At 42.7% G+C, this 19,578-nt stretch overlaps 1 protein-coding gene across 1 annotated transcript in view; it reads right to left on the reverse strand.

Annotated features, from left to right (window-relative positions):
* Window positions 1-19,578, reverse strand: part of LOC139549548 (contactin-5-like) — a 785,449-nt gene that overhangs the window by 532,150 nt on the left and 233,721 nt on the right. The window contains exon 4 of the mRNA XM_071360158.1: window positions 10,743-10,958. Within this exon, the coding sequence (XP_071216259.1) occupies window positions 10,743-10,958 (216 nt within the window). The remainder of the gene's footprint in view (window positions 1-10,742; window positions 10,959-19,578) is intronic.

Genomic DNA, 19,578 nt, shown 5'->3' on the forward strand with positions numbered 1-19,578 from the left:
TTTCACCTTTATTTAACCAGGTATATACAGTGGGGAGAACAAGTATTTGATACACTGCCGATTTTGCAGGTTTTCCTACTTACAAAGCATGTAGAGGTGTGTAATTTTTATCATAGGTACACTTCAACTGTGAGAGACGGAATCTAAAACAAAAATCCAGAAAATCACATTGTATGATTTTTAAGTAATTAATTAACATTTTATTGCATGACATAAGTATTTGATACATCAGAAAAGCAGAACTTAATATTTGGTACAGAAACCTTTGTTTGCAATTACAGAGATCAGACGTTTCCTGTAGTTCTTGACCAGGTTTGCACACACTGCAGCAGGGATTTTGGCCCACTCCTCCATACAGACCTTCTCCAGATCCTTCAGGTTTCGGGGCTGTCGCTGGGCAATACGGACTTTCAGCTCCCTCCAAAGATTTTCTATTGGGTTCAGGTCTGGAGACTGGCTAGGCCACTCCAGGACCTTGAGATGCTTCTTACGGAGCCACTCCTTAGTTGCCCTGGCTGTGTGTTTTGGGTCGTTGTCATGCTGGAAGACCCAGCCACGACCCATCTTCAATGCTCTTACTGAGGGAAGGAGGTTGTTGGCCAAGATCTCGCGATACATGGCCCCATCCATCCTCCCCTCAATACGGTGCAGTCGTCCTGTCCCCTTTGCAGAAAAGCATCCCCAAAGAATGATGTTTCAACCTCCATGCTTCACAGTTGGGATGGTGTTCTTGGGGTTGTACTCATCCTTCTTCTTCCTCCAAACACAGCGAGTGGAGTTTAGACCAAAAAGCTCTATTTTTGTCTCATCAGACCACATGACCTTCTCCCATTCCTCCTCTGGATCATCCAGATGGTCATTGGCAAACTTCAGACGGGCCTGGACATGCGCTGGCTTGAGCAGGGGGACCTTGCGTGCGCTGCAGGATTTTAATCCATGACGGCGTAGTGTGTTACTAATGGTTTTCTTTGAGACTGTGGTCCCAGCTCTCTTCAGGTCATTGACCAGGTCCTGCCGTGTAGTTCTGGGCTGATCCCTCACCTTCCTCATGATCATTGATGCCCCACGAGGTGAGATCTTGCATGGAGCCCCAGACCGAGGGTGATTGACCGTCATCTTGAACTTCTTCCATTTTCTAATAATTGCGCCAACAGTTGTTGCCTTCTCACCAAGCTGCTTGCCTATTGTCCTGTAGCCCATCCCAGCCTTGTGCAGGTCTACAATTTTATCCCTGATGTCCTTACACAGCTCTCTGGTCTTGGCCATTGTGGAGAGGTTGGAGTCTGTTTGATTGAGTGTGTGGACAGGTGTCTTTTATACAGGTAACGAGTTCAAACAGGTGCAGTTAATACAGGTAATGAGTGGAGAACAGGAGGGCGTCTTAAAGAAAAACTAACAGGTCTGTGAGAGCCGGAAATCTTACTGGTTGGTAGGTGATCAAATACTTATGTCATGCAATAAAATACAAATTAATTACTTAAAAATCATACAATGTGATTTTCTGGATTTTTGTTTTAGATTCCGTCTCTCACAGTTGAAGTGTACCTATGATAAAAATTACAGACCTCTAAATGCTTTGTAAGTAGGAAAACCTGCAAAATCGGCAGTGTATCAAATACTTGTTCTCCCCACTGTATATATATATATCTCTCTAAACCTTTATTTAACCAGGTAGGCCAGTTGAGAACAAGTTCTCATTTACAACTGCGACCTGGCCAAGAAAGCAAAGCAGTGCAACAAAAACAACAACACAGAGTTACATATAAACAAACGTACAGTCAATAACACAATAGAAAAATATATGTACAGTGTGTGCAATTGTAGAAGAGTAGGGAGGTAAGGCAATAAATAGGCCATAGAGGCAAAATAATTACAATTTAGCATTAACACTGGAGTGATAGATGTGCAGATGATGATGTGCTAATAAAGATACTGGAGTGCAAAAGAGCAAGAGGATAAATAACAATATGGGGATGAGGTAGTTGGGTGTGCTATTTACAGATTGGCTGTGTACAGGTACAGTGATCGGTAAGCTGCTCTGACAGCTGATGCTTAAAGTTAGAGAGGGAGATAGAAGACTCCAGCTCCAGTGATTTTTGCAATTGGTTCAAGTCATTGGCAGCAGAGAACTGGAAGGAAAGGTGGCCAAAGGAAGTGTTGGCTTTGGGGATGACCAGTGAAATATACCTGTTGGAGCGTGTGCTATGGGTGGGTGTTGCTATGGTGACCAGTGAGCTGAGATTAGGCGGGGCTTTACCTAGCAGAGACTTGTAGATGACCTGGAGCCAGTGGATCTGGTGACGAATATGTAGTGAGGGCCAGCCAACGAGAGCATACAGGTCGCAGTGGTGGGTAGTATATGGGGCTTTGGGGACAAAACAGATGGCACTGTGATAGACTACATCCAGTTTGCTGAGTAGAGTTTTAGAGGCTATTTTGTAAATGACATCGTGAAGTCAAGGATCGGTAGGATAGTCAGTTATACGAGGGTATGTTTGGCAACATGAATGAAGGATGCTTTTTTGCGAAATAGGAAGCCGATTCTAGATTTAATTTTGGATTGGAGATGCTTAATATGAGTCTGGAAGGAGAGTTTACAGTCTAACCAGATACCTAGGTTTTGTAGTTGTCCACATATTCTTTGTCAGAACCGTCCAGCGTAGTGATGCTAATCGGGCCGGAGGGTGCGGGAAGCAATTGGTGGGAAGCAATCGGTTGAAGAGCATGCATTTAGTTTTACTAGCATTTAAAATAAGTTGGAGGCCACGGAAGGAGAGTTGTATGGCGTTGAAGCTCGTTTGGAGGTTTGTTAGCACAGTGTCCAAAGAAGGGCCAGATGTATACAGAATGGTGTCGTCTGCATAGAGGTGGATCAGAGAATCACCAGCAGCAACAGCAACATCATTGATATATACAGAGAAAAGAGTCGGCCCGAGAATTGAACCCTGTGGCACCCCCACAGAGACTGCCAGAGGTCCGGACAACAGGCCCTCCAATTTGACACACTGAACTCTGTCTGAGAAGTAGTTGGTTAACCAGGCGAGGTAGTCATTTGAGAAGCCAAGGCTATTGAGTCTGCAGATAAGAATGCGGTGATTGACAGAGTCGAAAGCCTTGGCCAGGTCGATAAAGACTGCTGCACAGTACTGTCTTTTATCGATGGCGGTGTCGTGTCTTTGACTATGCCAGATTGATTGCTATGACATGCTATTCTATAAAATAATGTGCAATTAATATAACCTGATTGAACTAATCATGTAAATATGAATTAACTAGAGAGGGACACCACAAAATAATATTTATAGAGCTGTTATCTTTCGAATAAACTCTTAAAGATTTTGTAATATTTTACTAAATAGCCGTCACATTAATCGTCATTTTATTCAGTCTCATCTGAAAGTTGTAAGTCCTTGGTTATCTGCAAGAATCCTGGCTAACAAGTTGAATCAGCAATACAAAATTGGGTTTAATTATTTATTTACTAAATACCTAACTAATCACACAGAATCACACATATACAATTAAATCATAACTTGATCACAAATTACGTCATACAGAAAACGTCCCTAGCGGGCGGAATAGATATGACAGCTTGTTACACAAAGGGAAGGGGCGGGATTTTAGTGAAAGAGCGGGAGATTCGGAACAGGGCAAAAGCGGTGCTCTCGTAAATATTGTATCTTATGCATTCTAAATTACCGCCCATTTGACAAGGAAAATGCAATACATATTTACTCTGAGCTGCGCTTCAGTAGGTTGGTGGTAGATGGAAGGCCGTATCGACAACCCGAGTCCTCTGTCCTTCGGAGAATGTCTCTGGTAGTCACGGGAGACGTTGTAGTAACGTTGTGGGTAGTAGACGGGATACTCGGACTGTCCTTCCTAACCTGCGTTTGTAGCAGCTGTTGCCAACTCAACGGCTAGGAGATATCACTTCTGTAGTGAACACGAGTTCAAAGTTCATACCATTCACAATCAAAGTCCATGCTGATGTTGGCCTAGTTCTGTAGTTATTGTCTGAACCATCTTGACATCGGATCGTCATCCAAAATGTACCCGGAACAGGGCGTTACATTTTTGTCACTGGCTTTATATAGTGGAGGTAGAGGGGTGTGTCTGAAAAGTCTATTACCCAGGTCTCTTCACAGGGGCGGGCCCCTGGTTGAGCAGAAGCCAAATTTATGAAAACACAGATCTCTCATTTGGAAGGTAAAATTACATTTCACCTCTTCACAAACAATGTCATATTCAAACATTTGAATTAAACAACAATTCCATGTGAATCCGATACCTCTGACGTTTAGACTTTTCACAGTAGCGTTTATGTCATTCTATCATTGATGAGAATGTGTCAGAGGGCAACCGAACTGACATAATATACCTTAAGTACCACCGCATATGTACAGTTGGTTGGATTACCAGAATATAGTTCATTTCCCCCAACTTCTGATGTTACCCAGAATCTCTATGTTAACCCATGGGTTTCCTTATGTCACATCAGTTATAGTGGGGAGAGAGAAAAAGGGGGAAAGAGGTATTTATGACTGTCGTAAACCTACCCCCAACCCAACGTCATGACAGCGGTTATAATATCGTTTAGGACCTTCAGCGTGGTTGAGGTGTACCCATGACCAGCTCAGACACCAGATTGCATAGTGGAGAAGGTACAGTGGGATTCGAAGTGGTCGATGATCTGTTTGTTAACTTGGCTTTCAAAGATTTAATAAAGGCAGGGCAGGATGGATATAGGTCTAAAACAGTTTGTGTCTAGAGTGTCTCCCCCTTTGAAGAGGGAGATGACCGCGGCCGCTTTCCAATCTTTGGGGATCTCAGACGATACGAAAGAGAGGTTGAACAGGCTAGCAATAGGGGTTGCAACAATTTTGGCGGATCATTTTAGAGAGGGTCCAGATTGTCTAGCCCAGCTGATTTGTAGGGATCCAGATTTTGCAGCTCTTTCAGAACATCAGCTGTCTGGATTTGGGTGAAGGAGAAGAAGGGGGGGGGGGCTTGGGCAAGTTGCTGCAGGGGTGCTGAGCTGTTGGCCGGGGTAGGGGTAGCCAGGTGGAAAGCATGGCCAGCCGTATAATTTTTTTTATTGAAATTATCGATTATTGTAGATTTATTGGTGGTGACAGTGTTTCCTATCCTCAGTGCAGTGGGCAGCTGGGAGGAGGTGCTCTTATTCTCCATGGACTTTACAGTGTCCCAAAACCTTTTGGAATTAGTGCTACAGGATGCACATTTCTGTTTGAAAAAGCTAGCCTTATCTTTCCTAACTGACTGTGTATATTGATTCCTGACTTCCCTGAAAAGGTGCATATCGCGGGGGCTCTTCGATGCTAATGCAGAACGCTACAGGATGTTTTTGTGCTGGTCAAGGGCAGTCAAGTCTGGGGTGAACCAAGGCTATATCTGTTCTTAGTTCTACATTTTTTGAATGGGGCATGCTTATTTAACATGGTGAGGAAAGCACTTTTATCTTCTTGACGCACAGATCCCTTTAGCGGGATAAATTTCGTAAACAACCGCTGAATTGCAGAGCGCCAAATAAAAAAAAAATGCAAAAAATATTTATAATCATGAAATCACAAGTGAAATATACCAAAACACAGCTTAGCTTGTTCTTAATCCACCTATCATGTCAGATTTTGAAAATATGCTTTACAGCGAAAGCAATCCAAGGGTTTGTGAGTTTATCAATCACTAAACAAAACAGTAAGAACAGCTAGCCGCAAATTAGCTTGGCTAACCTTTGATGATCTTCAGATGTTTGCATTCACGAGACTCACAGTTACACAATAAATGTTATTTTTGTTCGATAAAGATTAGTTTTATAACCAAAAACCGCCATTTGGTTTGCGCGTTATGTTCAGAAAACCACAGGTTCGTTCCGGTCCTGAAGGGAAGACGAAAACTCCAAAAAGTATCCGTAATGTTCGTAGAAACATGTCAAACGTTTTTTATAATCAATCCTCAGGTTGTTTTTAACATAAATAATCGACAATTTTTCAACCGGACAGTAGACTATTCAATACTACAGAGAAATAAAATGTCGAGCTACAACTCTCGGGTGCATGAACTAATAAAGGACACCTGACTTGTTTTGATAAATTTGATAATTTGTGTGAGATTGAGGGCATCTATCTTAGATTGTAGGACGGCCGGGGTGTTACTCATAACACCTAACAGTATCAACTCTGAAGATAGATGGGGGCAATCAATTCACATATAGTGTTCAAGGTACAGCTGAAGGGGGTCTATAACAAGCGGCAATGGTGAGAGACTTCTTTCTGGAAAGGTGGATTTTTAAAAGTAGAAGCTCAAATTGTTTGGGCACAGACCTGGAAGGTATAACATAACTCTAGATTGCAACTCCGCCCCCTTTGGCAGTTCTATCTTGTTGGAAAATGTTAAAATATTAGTTTGACATGTCTTTATCTTCTCCAGAAACACGGATAAATCTGGGACAGGATGGAGCTGACCAATATAGAAACCATGTGTTTGTTCCAGCTGTGGTAAGTCACAGACCAATATAGAAACCATGTGTTTGTTCCAGCTGTAGTCAGTCACAGACCAATATAGAAACCATGTGTTTGTTCCAGCTGTGGTAAGTCACAGACCAATATAGAAACCATGTGTTTGTTCCAGCTGTAGTCAGTCACAGACCAATATAGAAACCATGTGTTTGTTCCAGCTGTAGTCAGTCACAGACCAATATAGAAACCATGTGTTTGTTCCAGCTGTAGTAAGTCACAGACCAATATAGAAACCATGTGTTTGTTCCAGCTGTAGTCAGTCACAGACCAATATAGAAACCATGTGTTTGTTCCAGCTGTAGTCAGTCACAGACCAATATAGAAACCATGTGTTTGTTCCAGCTGTAGTCAGTCACAGACCAATATAGAAACCATGTGTTTGTTCCAGCTGTAGTCAGTCACAGACCAATATAGAAACCATGTGTTTGTTCCAGCTGTAGTCAGTCACAGACCAATATAGAAACCATGTGTTTGTTCCAGCTGTAGTCAGTCACAGACCAATATAGAAACCATGTGTTTGTTCCAGCTGTAGGTCACAGACCAATATAGAAACCATGTGTTTGTTCCAGCTGTAGTCAGTCACAGACCAATATAGAAACCATGTGTTTGTTCCAGCTGTAGTCAGTCACAGACCAATATAGAAACCATGTGTTTGTTCCAGCTGTAGTCAGTCACAGACCAATATAGAAACCATGTGTTTGTTCCAGCTGTAGTCATTCACAGACCAATATAGAAACCATGTGTTTGTTCCAGCTGTAGTCAGTCACAGACCAATATAGAAACCATGTGTTTGTTCCAGCTGTAGTCAGTCACAGACCAATATAGAAACCATGTGTTTGTTCCAGCTGTAGTCAGTCACAGACCAATATAGAAACCATGTGTTTGTTCCAGCTGTGGTCAGTCACAGACCAATATAGAAACCATGTGTTTGTTCCAGCTGTAGTCAGTCACAGACCAATATAGAAACCATGTGTTTGTTCCAGCTGTAGTCAGTCACAGAACAATATAGAAACCATGTGTTTGTTCCAGCTGTAGTCAGTCACAGACCAATATAGAAACCATGTGTTTGTTCCAGCTGTAGTCAGTCACAGACCAATATAGAAACCATGTGTTTGTTCCAGCTGTAGTCATTCACAGACCAATATAGAAACCATGTGTTTGTTCCAGCTGTAGTAAGTCACAGACCAATATAGAAACCATGTGTTTGTTCCAGCTGTAGGTCACAGACCAATATAGAAACCATGTGTTTGTTCCAGCTGTAGTCAGTCACAGACCAATATAGAAACCATGTGTTTGTTCCAGCTGTAGTCAGTCACAGACCAATATAGAAACCATGTGTTTGTTCCAGCTGTAGTCAGTCACAGACCAATATAGAAACCATGTGTTTGTTCCAGCTGTAGTCATTCACAGACCAATATAGAAACCATGTGTTTGTTCCAGCTGTAGTCAGTCACAGACCAATATAGAAACCATGTGTTTGTTCCAGCTGTAGTCAGTCACAGACCAATATAGAAACCATGTGTTTGTTCCAGCTGTAGTAAGTCACAGACCAATATAGAAACCATGTGTTTGTTCCAGCTGTAGTCATTCACAGACCAATATAGAAACCATGTGTTTGTTCCAGCTGTAGTCAGTCACAGACCAATATAGAAACCATGTGTTTGTTCCAGCTGTAGTCAGTCACAGACCAATATAGAAACCATGTGTTTGTTCCAGCTGTAGTCAGTCACAGACCAATATAGAAACCATGTGTTTGTTCCAGCTGTAGTCAGTCACAGACCAATATAGAAACCATGTGTTTGTTCCAGCTGTAGTCAGTCACAGACCAATATAGAAACCATGTGTTTGTTCCAGCTGTAGTCAGTCACAGACCAATATAGAAACCATGTGTTTGTTCCAGCTGTAGTACGTCACAGACCAATATAGAAACCATGTGTTTGTTCCAGCTGTAGGTCACAGACCAATATAGAAACCATGTGTTTGTTCCAGCTGTAGGTCACAGACCAATATAGAAACCATGTTTTTGTTCCAGCTGTAGTCAGTCACAGTGTGCCTACCTGCCTCCTAGGCTTCTGGAAATAAATACTTCCCTTTTTGACAAATCCATCTTCTCTCCTCCTACAGTGACAAGGGTCCAGGGAGTCCAGGGAGTCCAGGGAGTCCAGGGAGGGGCAGATATTGCCATGATCCCTCTTCAATTTCACAGAGGGCAGGAACCGGGTCACTACATACTATCCACAGCCTATGATGGATAGCTGGGATTCATTTCCGGACTGACCGGGGATGCATTCCAAATGGCACCCTATTCCCCAGTGAGTGCACTCCTTTAGACCAGAGCCCTGGTCAAAAGTAGTGAGCTTTAGTCAAAGTAGTGCACTATATAGGGAACGGGTGCCATTTTGGATGCATCCCAGGGTCTAACCAAGCAGGAAGCATCCATGGCCATGCAGTCTGAAGGGCAGGCTGAGCTTGGCAGAGACAGGGATGGAGCAACCCAATGGAGCTGTAGTAGTAACACTGACTCTCACACTGCAGAGGTGGATTTAATTTAAATGAACTGGGTAGCAAAAGTATACAACAACATGTACATTGGGGTACCAGACTATAGCGCTTAAATGCATTCATTAAAACACTTGTTTGCAAAGTGGTCCTCGACAGGTTCATGTATTACAACTTTTAGCATTTGATTTAGATTGCCAAAGTTCCTGATGGGAAGAGGTTGTATATCCTGGACTAGTCAGCATTTCACTGTTAGTCTACACCTGTTGTTTACCAAGCATGTGACAAATACATTTGATTTGACCAGTCCATAGGTTCCATTGTGACAGGAAAGCTCAATCAAACTCTGTTCAAATCAAAGAAATAGACTTGCTGTGACTAAAGTATAGTATAATATAATATAGTATAATACAATGGAACAAATGCAATAGTCCAGGAAATGCAAACCCTTACCATCTGGTATCCTTCTGATCTAGAAGATTACTCAACTATTGTATCCCCGCCATGTCTAACTGATAAAAGCACAGTAACTGCAGTCATCTGTGGTATTTTGGGCACAGTAATTGCAGAATAACTGTAGAGTACTGCAGTTTAACTGCAGTTATACTGCACTGTAACTGCAGTCACACTGCACCATTACTGCAGTAAAAAAAGGCTGTTGTTTTGGACGCAGTATTTGAAGCATACTGCAGTTATACTGCACTCTGACTACAATTATACTACAGTGTACTGCAGTTATACTGCACTCTGACTACAATTATACTACAGTGTACTGCAGTTATACTGCACTCTCACTACAATTATACTAAAGTGTACGGCAGTTATACTGCACTCTGGACTACAAATATACTACAGTGTACTGCAGGTATACTGCACTCTGACTACAATTAAACTCCAGTGTACTGCAGTTATACTGCACTCTGACTACAATTATACTACAGTGTATTGCAGTTATACTGCACTCTGACTACAAGTATACTACAGTGTACTGCAGTTATACTGCACTCTGACTACAATTATACTACAGTGTACTGCAGTTATACTGCACTCTGACTACAATTATACTACAGTGTACTGCAGTTATACTGCACTCTGACTACAATTATACTACAGTGTACTGCAGTTATACTGCACTCTGACTACACTTATACTACAGTGTACTGCAGTTATTCTGCACTCTGACTACAATTATACTAAAGTGTACGGCAGTTATACTGCACTCTGGACTACAAATATACTACAGTGTACTGCAGGTATACTGCACTCTGACTACAATTAAACTCCAGTGTACTGCAGTTATACTGCACTCTGACTACAATTATACTACAGTGTATTGCAGTTATACTGCACTCTGACTACAAGTATACTACAGTGTACTGCAGTTATTCTGCACTCTGACTACAATTATACTAAAGTGTACTGCAGTTATACTGCACTCTGACTACAATTATACTACAGTGTACTGCAGTTATACTGCACTCTGACTACAATTATACTACAGTGTACTGCAGTTATACTGCACTCTGACTACAATATACTAAAGTGTACTGCAGTTATACTGCACTCTGACTACAATTATACTAACGTGTACTGCAGTTATATTGCACACTGACTGCAAAAGGGACTGACTGACATTGGCTACTGTATTCCTCCTGGGAGCTGAGCAGACTGAGGGTTAGGGTTAGGTCTGTCTGACTGACTGACCTGGGCTACTGTATTCCTCCTGGGAGCTGAGCAGACTGAGGGCAGACAGGTGATGGTTGGAGAACGATGCTGGCCAGTCAGGAGTCAACATCCCTGCACCGTGGTCATGTCCGTGTCGAAGCTGTGGCCGTGAACTTAGCAGTGACGAGCTGTCCGGTTTCATTCTCAACACTGCTGCGTATGACACTTGCCTCCATGCTACAGTTTTGAAAAAATCTGCAACACAGAAGGAGGGAATATGAAGTGAGTTACATTTGAATGGCTTATTTACCTGACACTGTGCAACATACAGTATATATTTTTCTAAAACGTTTTTTGTCACCCTGATCAGTTTCACCTGTCCTTGTTATTGTCTCCACCCCTCCAGTTTTCACCCATCTTCCCCATTGTCCCCAGTGTATTTATCCCTGGGTTTCCTGTCTCTCTTTGCCAGTGTATTTATCCCCGTGTTTCCTGTCTCTCTGTGCCAGTGTATTTATCCCTGTGTTTCCTGTCTCTCTTTGCCAGTGTATTTATCCCTGTGTTTCCTGTCTCTCTTTGCCAGTGTATTTATCCCTGTGTTTCCTGTCTCTCTTTGCCAGTGTATTTATCCCTGTGTTTCCTGTCTCTCTGTGCCAGTGTATTTATCCCTGTGTTTCCTGTCTCTCTGTGCCAGTGTATTTATCCCTGTGTTTCCTGTCTCTCTGTGCCAGTTTGTCTTGTATGTTCCAAGTCAACCAGCGTATTTTTCCTGTGTGCCAGCCTTTCCTATTCTCTTTTTCAAGTCCTCCCGGTTTTGACCCACGCCTGTTTTCTGGACTTTACCCGCCTGCCTGACCACTCTGCCTGCCCTGACTTCAAGCCTGCCTGCCATACTCTACCTCCTGGACTATAAACTGGTTTTGACTTTTTCCCTGTCCACAACCATTTTCTTGCCTACCCTTTTTGGATATAATAAATATCAAAGACTCAAACCATCTGCCTCCTGTGCCTGCATCTGGGTCTTGCCTTGTGGGTTGTATAACAGCATGTATCCATTTTAAGTGTAAACTACAGATGTCCGGCCTATCCAATCACTATGTTTCCATAGCCTCAGCTCACTTGGTCTTCCAAATATTACTTTAAAACCAGAGAATACCAAAGTATGATATTTATCAAAGCCTCTTTAAATGATTAAAACTATTTATATAATGTCTGGCTGGTGCACTAAAAAGTCTTCGGGGAAGGATGGACAACTGACAAGATCATATCGTCAAAATGTTGTTGATATCTTGTGGGCACAACTAGCAGTAAGTAGATATTATTTTATTTCTCTAGAGAGATTGACAACTGTCATAAAATAATTGAAGAACTTCTTTCCCAGGCAGACGGGGATAGCTAAATGTAATAAAACTGTAATGTTTCATGAAGAGACATTCTGTAATGATCTCCAGGGCACAGCACATCTCTCCTCCACCAGTCACATCTCTCCTCCAACAGTTCCAATACCAGTCACATCTCTCCTCCAACAGTCACATCACCAGTCACATCTCTCCTCCACCAGTCACATCTCTCCTCCAACAGTCACATCTCTCCTCCACCAGTCACATCTCTCCTCCAACAGTCACATCACCAGTCACATCTCTCCTCCACCAGTCACATCTCTCCTCCACCAGTCACATCTCTCCTCCACCAGTCACATCACCAGTCACATCTCTCCTCCACCAGTCACATCTCTCCTCCACCAGTCACATCACCAGTCACATCTCTCCTCCAACAGTCACATCACCAGTCACATCTCTCCTCCAACAGTCACATCACCAGTCACATCTCTCCTCCAGCAGTCACATCTCTCCTCCAACAGTCACATCACCAGTCACATCTCTCCTCCACCAGTCACATCTCTCCTCCAACAGTCACATCACCAGTCACATCTCTCCTCCAGCAGTCACATCTCTCCTCCAACAGTCACATCACCAGTCACATCTCTCCTCCAGCAGTCACATCTCTCCTCCAACAGTCACATCACCAGTCACATCTCTCCTCCACCAGTCACATCTCTCCTCCAACAGTCACATCTCTCCTCCAACAGTCACATCACCAGTCACATCTCTCCTCCACCAGTCACATCTCTCCTCCAACAGTCACATCTCTCCTCCACCAGTCACATCTCTCCTCCAACAGTCACACCACCAGTCACATCTCTCCTCCACCAGTCACATCTCTCCTCCACAGCACATCTCTCCTCCATCAGGGACATCTCTCCTCCACAGCACATCTCTCCTCCACCAGTCACATCTCTTCTCCACCAGTCACATCTCTCCTCCAACAGTCACATCACCAGTCACATCTCTCCTCCACCAGTCACATCTCTCCTCCAACAGTCACATCTCTCCTCCACCAGTCACATCTCTCCTCCACCAGTCACATCTCTCCTCCACCAGTCACATCTCTCCTCCACAGCACATCTCTCCTCCATCAGGGACATCTCTCCTCCACAGCACATCTCTCCTCCACCAGTCACATCTGTTCTCCACCAGTCACATCTCTCCTCCACCAGTCACATCTCTCCTCCACCAGTCACATCTCCCCTCCACCAGTCACATCACCAGTCACATCTCTCCTCCACAGCACATCTCTCCTCCACCAGTCACATCTCTCCTCCACCAGAGTCACATCTCTCTCCACCAGTCACATTTATGGTATTTTCTGTAATGACCTCAGAGATCACTGTTTTACAGCCTGTGTTTGTAATGGCTGCTCAGTGAAATGTTATATTTGAACCTTTATTGAACTAGGCAAGTCAATTAAGAAAAAAACTTCTTATTTACAATGACGGCCTACCAAGAGGCAAAAGGCCTCCTGCGGACACGGTTGCTGGGATTAAAAAATTTAAACGTAGGACAAAATCAAAACAAATTTCAAATCAAATCAAATGTATTTATATAGCCCTTCTTACATCAGCTAATATCTCAAAGTGCTGTACAGAAACCCAGCCTAAAACCCCAAACAGCAAGCAATGCAGGTGTAGAAGCACGGTGGCTAGGAAAAACTCCCTAGAAAGGCCAAAACCTAGGAAGAAACCTAGAGAGGAACCAGGCTATGAGGGGTGGCCAGTCCTCTTCTGGCTGTGCCGGGTGGAGATTATAACAGTACATGGCCAAGATGTTAAAATGTTCATAGATGACCAGCAGGGTCAAATAATAATAATCACAGTGGTTGTCGAGGGTGCAGCAAGTCAGCACCTCAGGAGTAAATGTCAGTTGGCTTTTCATAGCCGATCACATTGTGACGAGAGACACCACAACCCTATATATAAAAAGAGACCTAAGACAACAACCCATCATGGTAGCAACACCACATGACAACGCATCATGGTAGCAACACCACATGACAACCCATCACGGTAGCAGCACCACATGACAACCCATCATGGTAGCAGCACCACATGACAACCCATCACGGTAGCAACACCACATGACAACCCATCACGGTATCAACACCACATGACAACCCATCATGGTAGCAGCACCACATGACAACCCATCACGGTAGCAACACCACATGACAACAACCCATCATGGTAGCAGCACCACATGACAACCCATCATGGTAGCAACACCACATGGCAACCCATCATGGTAGCAGCACCACATGACAACCCATCATGGTAGCAACACCACATGACAACCCATCACGGTAGCAACACCACATGACAACCCATCATGTTAGCAACACCACATGACAACCCATCATGGTAGCAACACCACATGACAACCCATCACGGTAGCAACACCACATGACAACCCATCATGTTAGCAACACCACATGACAGCCCATCATTTTAGCAACACCACATGACAACCCATCATGGTAGCAGCACCACATGACAACCCATCACGGTAGCAACACCACATGACAACCCATCATGGTAGCAGCACCACATGACAACCCATCATGGTAGCAGCACCACATGACAACCCATCATGGTAGCAGCACCACATGACAACCCATCATGGTAGCAGCACCACATGACAACCCATCACGGTAGCAACACCACATGACAACCCATCATGGTAGCAGCACCACATGACAACCCATCACGGTAGCAACACCACATGACAACCCATCATGGTAGCAACACCACATGACAACCCATCACGGTAGCAACACCACATGACAACCCATCACGGTAGCAACACCACATGACAACCCATCATGTTAGCAACACCACATGACAACCCATCATGGTAGCAACACCACATGACAACCCATCACGGTAGCAACACCACATGACAACCCATCATGTTAGCAACACCACATGACAGCCCATAATTTTAGCAACACCACATGACAACCCATCATGGTAGCAGCACCACATGACAACCCATCACGGTAGCAACACCACATGACAACCCATCATGGTAGCAGCACCACATGACAACCCATCATGGTAGCAGCACCACATGACAACCCATCATGGTAGCAGCACCACATGACAACCCATCATGGTAGCAGCACCACATGACAACCCATCACGGTAGCAACACCACATGACAACCCATCATGGTAGCAGCACCACATGACAACCCATCACGGTAGCAACACCACATGACAACCCATCACGGTAGCAACACCACATGACAACCCATCATGGTAGCAGCACCACATGACAACCCATCACGGTAGCAACACCACATGACAACCCATCATGGTAGCAGCACCACATGACAACCCATCACGGTAGCAACACCACATGACAACCCATCACGGTAGCAACACCACATGACAACCCATCATGGTAGCAGCACCACATGACAACCCATCACGGTAGCAACACCACATGACAACCCATCACGGTAGCAACACCACATGACAACCCATCATGTTAGCAACACCACATGACAACCCATCACGGTAGCAACACCACATGACAACCCATCATGTTAGCAACACCACATGACAACCCATCACGGTAGCAACACCACATGACAACCCATCATGGTAACAACACAACATGACAACACAGCATGGTAACAACACAGCATGGTAACAACACAGCATGGTAACAACACAACATGACAACACATCATGGTAACAACACAGCATGGTAACAACACATCATGGTAACAACACAACATGACAACACATCATGGTAACAACACAACATGACAACACATCATGGTAACAACACAGCATGGTAACAACACAACATGGTAGCAAAACATCATGGTAGCAACACATCATGGTAACAACACAGCATGGTAACAACACAACATGACAACACATCATGGTAACAACACAGCATGGTAACAACACAACATGGTAGCAACACATCATGGTAGCAACACATCATGGTAACAACACAGCATGGTAACAACACAACATGACAACACATCATGGTAACAACACAGCATGGTAACAACACAACATTGTAACAACACAACATGGTAACAACACAACATGACAACCCATCATGGTAGCAACACCACCTGACAACCCATCATGGTAGCAACACCACCTGACAACCCATCATGGTAGCAACACAACATGACAACCCATCACGGTAGCAACACCACCTGACAACCCATCACGGTAGCAACACCACATGACAACCCATCATTTTAGCAACACCACCTGACAACCCCTCATGGTAGCAACACAACATGACAACACATCATGGTAGAACACAACATGGTAGCAACACAACATGACAACACATCATGGTAGCAACACAGCATGGTAACAACACAACATGGTAACAACACAACATGGTAGCAACACAACATGACAACCCATCATGGTAGCAACACCACCTGACAACCCCTCATGGTAGCAACACAACATGACAACACATCATGGTAGAACACAACATGGTAGCAACACAACATGGTAAAAACACAACATGGTAACAACACAACATGGTAACAACACAACATGGTAACAACACAACATGACAACCCATCATGGTAACAACACAACATGACAACACATCATGGTAACAACACAGCATGGTAACAACACAGCATGGTAACAACACAGCATGGTAACAACACAACATGGTATCAGCACATCATGGTAGCAACACATCATGGTAACAACACAGCATGGTAACAACACAACATGACAACACATCATGGTAACAACACAGCATGGTAACAACACAACATGACAACACATCATGGTAACAACACAGCATGGTAACAACACAACATGACAACACATCATGGTAACAACACAACATGGTAACAACACAACATGGTAACAACACAACATGACAACACATCATGGTAACAACACAACATGGTAACAACACAACATGGTAACAACACAACATGACAACACATCATGGTAACAACACAGCATGGTAACAACACCACCTGACAACTCATCACGGTAGCAACACATCATGGTAACAACACAACATGACAACACATCATGGTAACAACACAGCATCACAGCACAGCAGTATCAGCACACCTCGAGTCCAACCATACTCCACTTGAACAACACAATCAAATAAATCATGGTTCACCAGAAGAGATATACAGAAAACCTTAATAATTAATTAAGTCAAAGATTGTTTTGATAATTGAATTAATCGAATGGAACATTATTTTTTAGATTCAACTCCGTTTGAAAAAGTCTGTTCTGACACATCAATAAAGAAAAACAAAACATGGCACTATGTTTGTATGAGTTGAAAAAATATCAGATTTAATAAATATGACATTTAGAAAAACACATTTAAGCTAAGCAACGTACAGTCATGTGTGGATCCATGTTACCTATAGGTAGTCCCAGGAATAGAACCCACTATCCTGGTTTTGCAAACATCATGCTCCACCAACTGAGCTACAGAGGATAACAATAACTGCAAATTAGACAAATCTAATGATATTGCATGCAGGCAGAATATCTAATCAAACTGACTGAAAAGTTGATCAGACTGTTTAATCAGACTGACTGAAAGGTTGATCAGACTGTTTAATCAAACTGACTGAAAGGTTGATCAGACTGTTTAATCAGACTGACTGAAAGGTTGATCAGACTGTTTAATCAAACTGACTGAAAGGTTGATCAGACTGTCTAATCAAAGTGACTGAAAGGTTGATCAGACTGTTTAATCAGACTGACTGAAAGGTTGATCAGACTGTTTAATCAAACTGACTGAAAGGTTGATCAGACTGTTTAATCACACTGACTGAAAGGTTGATCAGACTGTTTAATCAAACTGACTGAAAGGTTGATCAGACTGTTTAATCAAAGTGACTGAAATGTAGATCAGACTGTTTAATCAAACTGACTGAAAGGTTGATCAGACTGTTTAATCAAACTGACTGAAAGGTAGATCAGACTGTTTAATCAAAGTGACTGAAAGGTTGATCAGACTGTCTAATCAGACTGACTGAAAGGTTGATCAGACTGTTTAATCAAAGTGACTGAAAGGTTGATCAGACTGTTTAATCAAAGTGACTGAAAGGTTGATCAGACTGTTTAATCAAAGTGACTGAAAGGTTGATCAGACTGTTTAATCAAACTGACTGAAAGGTTGATCAGACTGTTTAATCAAAGTGACTGAAAGGTTGATCAGACTGTTTAATCAAAGTGACTGAAAGGTTGATCAGACTGTCTTATCAAACTGACTGAAAGGTTGATCAGACTGTTTAATCAAACTGACTGAAAGGTAGATCAGACTGTTTAATCAAAGTGACTGAAAGGTTGATCAGACTGTTTAATAAAAGTGACTGAAAGGTAGATCAGACTGTTTAATCAAACTGACTGAAAGGTTGATCAGACTGTTTAATCAAACTGACTGAAAAGTTGATCAGACTGTTTAATCAAAGTGACTGAAAGGTTGATCAGACTGTCTAATCAAACTAACTGAAAGGTAGATCAGACTGTTTAATCAAAGTGACTGAAAGGTTGATCAGACTGTTTAATCAAACTGACTGAAAGGTTGATCAGACTGTTTAATCAAACTGACTGAAAAGTTGATCAGACTGTTTAATCAAAGTGACTGAAAGGTTGATCAGACTGTCTAATCAAACTGACTGAAAGGTTGATCAGACTGTTTAATCAAAGTGACTGAAAGGTTGATCAGACTGTTTAATCAAAGTGACTGAAAGGTTGATCAGACTGTCTAATCAAACTAACTGAAAGGTTGATCAGATTGTTTAATCAAACTGACTGAAAGGTTGATCAGACTGTCTAATCAAAGTGACTGAAAGGTTGATCAGACTGTCTAATCAAACTAACTGAAAGGTTGATCAGACTGTTTAATCAAAGTGACTGAAAGGTTGATCAGACTGTCTAATCAAACTAACTGAAAGGTTGATCAGACTGTTTAATCAAAGTGACTGAAAGGTTGATCAGACTGTCTAATCAAAGTGACTGAAAGGTTGATCAGATTGTTTAATCAAAGTGACTGAAAGGTTGATCAGACTGTTTAATCAAAGTGACTGAAAGGTTGATCAGACTGTCTAATCAAAGTGACTGAAAGGTTGATCAGACTGTTTAATCAAAGTGACTGAAAGGTTGATCAGACTGTTTAATCAAAGTGACTGAAAGGTTGATCAGACTGTCTAATCAAACTAACTGAAAGGTTGATCAGACTGTTTAATCAAAGTGACTGAAAGGTTGATCAGACTGTCTAATCAAAGTGACTGAAAGGTTGATCAGACTGTTTAATCAAAGTGACTGAAAGGTTGATCAGACTGTTTAATCAAAGTGACTGAAAGGTTGATCAGACTGTCTTATCAAACTGACTGAAAGGTTGATCAGACTGTTTAATCAAAGTGACTGAAAGGTAGATCAGACTGTTTAATCAAAGTGACTGAAAGGTTGATCAGACTGTTTAATAAAAGTGACTGAAAAG

The sequence above is a fragment of the Salvelinus alpinus genome, chromosome 22 (genome assembly GCF_045679555.1).
Source record: "Salvelinus alpinus chromosome 22, SLU_Salpinus.1, whole genome shotgun sequence".
Taxonomy (NCBI): domain Eukaryota; kingdom Metazoa; phylum Chordata; class Actinopteri; order Salmoniformes; family Salmonidae; genus Salvelinus; species Salvelinus alpinus.